This window comes from Lampetra fluviatilis, chromosome 44, assembly GCF_964198595.1.
Source record: "Lampetra fluviatilis chromosome 44, kcLamFluv1.1, whole genome shotgun sequence".
In the NCBI taxonomy this organism is placed as follows: domain Eukaryota; kingdom Metazoa; phylum Chordata; class Hyperoartia; order Petromyzontiformes; family Petromyzontidae; genus Lampetra; species Lampetra fluviatilis.
The window spans coordinates 5933738-5940393 of NC_136318.1; the positions used below are offsets into that span (position 1 = coordinate 5933738).

General features: G+C 56.2%; 1 protein-coding gene across 1 annotated transcript in view; it reads left to right on the forward strand.

Moving 5' to 3' along the window:
• Positions 1-6420, forward strand: part of LOC144947334 (SLIT-ROBO Rho GTPase-activating protein 1-like) — a 55330-nt gene extending 48910 nt beyond the window's left edge. Inside the window, exons 15-21 of the mRNA XM_078876598.1 lie at positions 1-135; positions 1312-1417; positions 2860-3099; positions 3698-3768; positions 4414-4606; positions 4925-5102; positions 5735-6420. Coding sequence (XP_078732724.1) covers positions 1-135; positions 1312-1417; positions 2860-3099; positions 3698-3768; positions 4414-4606; positions 4925-5102; positions 5735-6004 — 1193 coding nt within the window. The 3' untranslated portion in view covers positions 6005-6420. The remainder of the gene's footprint in view (positions 136-1311; positions 1418-2859; positions 3100-3697; positions 3769-4413; positions 4607-4924; positions 5103-5734) is intronic.
• Positions 6421-6656: the final 236 nt, after the last annotated feature.

Here is a 6656-nt window from a genome sequence, read left to right on the forward strand (position 1 = left end):
GTGAGGACCCGTTGGATGACGATGACGACGGGCGGACAATAGACAGCGTGGCTGGCGTGCTCAAGGCTTACTTCCGGGGCCTGGAGAAGCCTCTCTTCCCCTCGCACATGTACCAAGACTTCCTGGATTGCATCAGTAAGACACGCACACGCGCACACAACATATCCCCCGTATAGCGTTTAACCATCGTGGCAAGTGCCGTTATCAAGCACACGTGAAGGCCCGCACGGCGCATGAGGGGCGCGGGGGGGGGTGATGCAGCCAGCACTACGCCCGGCCGCCTGTGTCATCCCACACACCGCACCGGTACTCGTTTCAGGCTGAGCCGACCTAGGGGAGGTTCCGAAGTGGTTCTGTGTGGAGTGGTGGCATAGCGGTTGTGAATGGGCTGCTCGACGAATGCGGTGACCTGGGTTTGATTTTCGGCCACACTCTGTGAGAGTCAGTGGCGAGTGACGTTTGAACCTTGCCCCAAACGGAATGTGTGGGCTACATGAGGGATCGTTGTCTTGACAGACAAATATTCCTCCTGTAGCCTCAACAGACTGTTGGGGCAAGTGCTGTTTTAGCGAGCACCTACGAAGGCCGGAACGGCACACGAGGCGGTGGGTGGCCAGCACCACGCCCGGCCGCCTTTGTCTCCCTCATGGCGATGTTTACACACCGCACCTGGCTACTCATTTGAGTCTGAGTCGACCTAGAGGAGGCCCAGGACCGGTTCAAGCATCCGCCACTGGTGGTGGCCGTCAGCGGGAACCGAACTCGGATCGCCGCGTGAAGCGCTACGCTACAACAACCGACTATGCCAACAAAATAACAACATTTCCCAATAAGTGGCGGTGATGCCACCACGGCGCTTGTGCCAGGCTATGTGCACGTTGAGGCCTCGTGAAATGTAGAATCCCCGCTGGCAGGAGGTCACGGGACAGACCCAAGTGCCATGGGTTCACTGACTGAGATTACTAGCCCACGCACCACATGTGACCCCGACTATGCCAACACAATAACAACAACCGCCATTCGCCACTAAGTGGCGGTGACGTCACCACGGCGCTTGTGCCAGGCTATGTGCACGTTAAGGCCACGTCAAGTGCCGAACGCCCGCTGGCAGGTCACGGGACACACCCAGATGCCATGGGTCCATTGAGTGAGATGACTGGCCGATGCACCACCTGTACCCCCTACTGTGCCACAATAACACACACACACTAACACACACACCTACACAAAGACCGTCTTGCCTCACCACCACCTGTGTAGCATGCCGATGGTAACAGGCGCTCGCTAACAGTGATTGCGTTCGTTACCCAGAAATCTCTGAGCATCATAAGAGGATCGCTCACCTCCGGGACCTCATCCGCAAGCTCCCTTGTCCCGTCATCGTCGTCCTCCGCTACCTCTTCACTTTCCTCAACCAGTGAGTTACGGCCACAGTCATCACCTCATCAGCATCATCATCCTCATCATCATCGCCATGATTGTTGTCTTCCGTTACCTCTTCACGTTAACAAAAGATACCAGTTATAGCCACCTCCTGAATATCATCATGGTCTATATTCTTGGTTCTTTCGGTAAAGTCACGTAGAAGGGGAATAATAGAAATATAAAATAATAAAATTCTCACGACGTTTCGACTGCAACACAAGCAATCATCATCATCAGGTGTGAAATCCACAGCAAGAAAATGTGAAAATAAAAATGTGAATTTTTTTTCTTGCTGTGGATTTCACACCTGATGATGATTGCAGTCGAAACGTCGTGATAATTTTATCGTTTAATATTTTTATTATTTTATTATTTCCCTTCTACGTGACTTTACCGAAAGAACCAAGAATTTGAATCCCTGCAGTCACGAAAGCTTTAAATCAATATCATCATGGTCATTATCGTCCTCCACTGTCTCCGCCTCCTCAACGTTATCGTGATCGTCGTCATCGTCATCAGCATCGTCCATGTTCTATTCACCGCTGGATCAAGACCTTTCCGAGCCTTTGTTAATCCCTTGTGCGGGCCCAGAGTGGAACAATCCATCTAGGGCACCTGGATTTCATCGCTCCATCTCCACGGTTGACGTAATTTCGCCGATGAAACACTTCGGAGGACAAACACGCGTGTTGGGAAACAGATGCAGAATCCTGAAAAAGAGCTTTATATCTCATCGGATTCATCAAGTACGAATAAATATTCTGATTCTGGGTGATTTTTTTTTGTTATTCCAGTCGGCTGGAACAGTGTCTCCATCCTCAAGCGAACGTTGTTTTAAGTCCTCGTCTCTGTCGGTGGCCTGCCCTGATTGAACTGGATATTCCACATTCCTATGACAGGAGGCTAATAGAACGTTAAAAAACACTCGTCAGTTGATTCTGACAGGTGATTAATAGGTCGGTTGGAATGTTGCACTTTTACAATGAGCTGTGTGCAATGTTTAAACAAAAGCGGTTATGAAATGTTTACAGTTGAGCCAGACTGGCGCAGGGGAGCACTTGACACTTTGATAGCAAAACTACAATCCGTTTCTATTTTTTATATCTTACAACAACATCTAATGTGAATAACTACAACCTGGCAGTGTGCTGCTCATATCTCCCATCCCTCCCGATATCTCCCACTTCTCCCACGTCTCCTCCCTCCCCGTGTCTCCCTCCCCGTGTCTCCCTCCCCGCGTCTGCCTCCCCGCGTCTCCCTCCCCGTGTCTCCCTCCCCGCGCCTCCCTCCCCGCGTCTCCCTCCCCGCGTCTCCCTGCCCGCGTCTCCCTGCCCGCGCCTCCCTCCCCGCGTCTCCCTCCCCGCGTCTCCCTCCCCGTGTCTCCCTCCCCGCGTCTCCCTCCCCGCGTCTCCCTCCCCGTGTCTTGCCCTACAGCCTGTCGGGCTTCCGTGATGAGAACATGATGGACAGCTACAACCTGGCGGTGTGCTTCGGACCAACGCTGGCACCCGTGCCACCCGAGTTCGACCAGGTGATGTGCCAGGGCGGCTCCATCGAGCTGGTGAAGCTCATCCTGGTGGAGGCCCACGCGCTCTTCCCGTCACCGCGAGAGCTCCCGGGCCCCATCTACCGGCCCGTCCTGGCGCCCGACAACGAGGACGACGACGAGATGTGGTGCGGAGAACGGCGGTGGTGGTTGTGGCGGTGGTTGCGGCGGTGGTTGCGGCGGTGGTTGTGGCGGTGGTTGCGGCGGTGGTTGCGGCGGTGGTTGTGGCGGTGGTTGCGGCGGTGGTTGCGGCGGTGGTTGCGGCGGTGGTTGCGGCGGTGGTTGCGGCGGTGATGGGCGGCAGTGGTGGGCGGCGGTGGTGCTGGTGGTGGTTGGAGCGGTTGGTGTAGCGGTTAGCGCTACGCTGCGCTACGAACCTGGCGACCCGAGTTCGATTCCCGCTCACGGCCAACACCGGTGGCGATTATCTGAACCGGTCATGGGCCTCCCCTAGGACGACTCGGCCTCAAATGAGTACCTGGTGCGGCGTGTAAACATCGTCACTGGAGAGACAAACGTGACCGGGCGTGGTGCTGGCCACACACCCACTCGTGTGCCGTGCCGGCCTTCATAGGCGCTCGCAAACAGCACTTGCCCCGACATTCTGTTGAGGCTATACCAGGGATATTTGTCTTTGGTGGTGGCGAGGGTAGCGCTTGTTGGCGATGCACTTGCCTACAGCAGTGATGACGGCAATGACGATGACTTTGTGTCGATGTGCGACAGTGACTCCTCGTCGGCTGAGGGTTTACGTTGCGACGACGGGACGTCGCAAGAGGAGATCTCCGTAGACGATGGTGAGCGTCCGTCGTCACCTCATCGCCCCCGTCACCTCCTTCCCTTGCCACCTCACCTTTTCACCCCTTCAACTCATCTTCATTATTACCACACGTTTGCTGACTGTGGACACACGCATATCCATGTGTGGTCTGTGCATGTGTGTGCATTTGTAACTCAAACGTAACACTTGCCCACCTAGTGATAGGTTTTTACCCTTTAAACTGGTACAAAAACTGACACCTTTATACAAGGCATCATGTTTGCAATAACCACAACACAAGCAGTCAAAATGCAAACAAAAGGAAACAACTCTGATGATGATAATGATATGCACTGTCCTTGAAGTTGATTGGTCCACACTCGAGACAGCTTTTCTTAGAGCCTAGTCTCCATTGGTGTTGGACCAGATGACGCTAAAAGGCGTACAACTCAAAAAACAGCGCACTATCAGAGTATTGAGAGCTCAATAAAGGTGTCCGTTTTTGTACCAGTTGAAAGGGTAAAAACCTATTACTCTATTTCGCCACTGGTAAAGGAGATGTCTCCTAGTGTAAATACTCGCCCACCCGTGTATGTGTGCACATGTGTCCGTGTGCCCGTTTGCCCACACGCTCGCTCACGTGAGTACGTGCTGCGTACGTTCTCCCTCCCCCCATCTCTAGACCCGTGCCCGTGCGTGGCGGTGGCGTGCTACGACTACGCAGCTCGCTCCGAGCGGGAGCTCGGGTTTCGCGTGGGCGACAAGCTGGAGCTGCTCCGTCGCACCTCCGCCGAGTGGTGGGAGGCGCGCTCGGGCGACCGCATCGGCGCCGTACCGCACGACTACCTGCAGCTCCCCGGCCACGTCGAGCCGTGGTGAGCCCGGCGAGCGCCCACGGCTCGCAGTGGGGTGCGGGGGTCGCCGCCCGCAACCCGGCACCCACCCGGCGTGCCCGCCCAGAGCCTGCCGTGGCTTGGCACGCCCCCCGACGCGGAATTCCATCGCTCGCTTTCCTGCGTGCCGTGTGGCCGCCGCCTGCCTGCCACGCAATGTACTCGCCGCAGCCGGATACCATCGAACGAACCCGCCGCAGCCTGCCCGCGGCTTGCCACGGCTTGGCCACGGAACGACATACCGACTACCTGCTAATTGTGATGACCGTGAAAGTAATGTGGGTTTTTTTTTTTTTACAGGGACGATAATAAACACAGCGCCTCTTCTTCCCCGGACTGGAATAAAAGCAGTCCGGAGACTCGGAAGGGCAAGTCCGGATTCGGTAATGCTGAGGTCCAGCCGGAGTCCAAGTCGCCGGGCGGAGGAATCCGTTCCGTCACTTCGGGGCAGCCGGCAGTGGCCAACCCTGACGCCAAGGTGAGTGGAGTCGTGGTCAGAGATTCTGATTATTGAAAATGATGGAAAGAATGACTGGCTAATCCGAATGTGGTGTGTGTTGACGTATCTCTGTGGGAGTACTCATCCCAATGTTACCAGGATGCTGAAATCCTGGAATCGAATCCGTGTCTTATCTGGATTCGATCGCACGACGTAAAATTCAGTTTCTGAATCTAGGGGGGGGTGGTGGGGTGGTCACAGACCACGGGTCTTAATTAGGTGCCGCTTGGTATGCAGTTGGTCGTTTGATCCCAACCGTGATATTTCGAGCTTGCATGTCTCTGTCTCCCCGTGGTCGCGTGCGATTTTTCTCTGGGTCCCTCCACATTTAGAATCAACAACACGCGTCTTAAGAGTATGTTTCCATGCGATAAGCCACTTCGTTGTGCTATCATTTGTGGCCAGGTCGCTTCTGAAACGGAGCTATATTTGCTCAGTGGGCCCTACCGGGTAAAATTTTGGGGAGGGGCGGAGTGGGCCACGGCGGGGCGGGGGGGGGGGGGCCGGGTGGGGGCAGGGCGGGGGGGGGGGCCACCATCCCAAAATGATCAACAGCCACCACTCTCGTGAAACCCATTGTCAATTTGCCCCTCCTCCTCCTCCCCCGTTAGGACAAGCGGGATTTCCGTCCGCACGCCGGCTCCTCCGCCTCCAACGCCGCGCTCCACCGCCAGCGTTGGGTGACGCCGCGCTCCGCTCAAGTCCTCCCGCCGGCGCTCGCCGTGCCGGACGTGGTGCAGGACACCCTCCCCTTGTCCCCCGCGGCGGCCGAAGGCGCCGGCCACAGCCCCGCCACCGTATCCCCCGGCCTCACCACGTTCCGGCCACCGCCGCCATCGGCCGTCAACCGCGCAGGGCGACACGGTCAGCAGAAGAAGTGATCAGGGGGGGGGCGGCGGTGTTAGTTAAGTCGTCGTCGTCGTCAGGGTTAGAATTATGAGCGCGATGAGCACCTTAATATTTGACATTGGTAATGTCATAATACTTCACGACTGTTGTCATCGTCATCGCCGTCATTATGGTCGGCACGCCTGGCAAGAGGAAGTCGCGGAAGGCCGGTGCTAAGCCGCGTCCTCGGCGCCTGCGCAATCGGTTGCACGCAACTTGGCTGCGCGCAACGGAATTGCGTCTCTGTTGCCAGTTGCGAGGTTTCTCATCCGGTTGCTCACAGTGGAGATGGCCTCCTCCGCGCACAATCACCCACTCGTCGAGCCTTCCCGCTCGGATTTCCCGCGCCTCGGAATCTAAGGCAACTGTGCAGAGCGTTACCAGTTCATAACTTTAACGATCTTGACCAGGGTCGGGTGGGTGGGAGGGGGGGTCACCAGACAAGGGGCAGGGCCGTACTATGTAGCCACACCCACTCACACATCCTTGTCCACTTCTGAGCAACTCATTGCTCAGAAGTGGACAAAGCAGTCGCGGGCAATTTAACGTTGCGATGTTTCGAGCAGCTGCTGATCTGATTCGCGAAGCTGATCGCTCCGGGTGTGAACCCCCGGCCTATGTTACATTGGCGTTGTACTCGTCCGA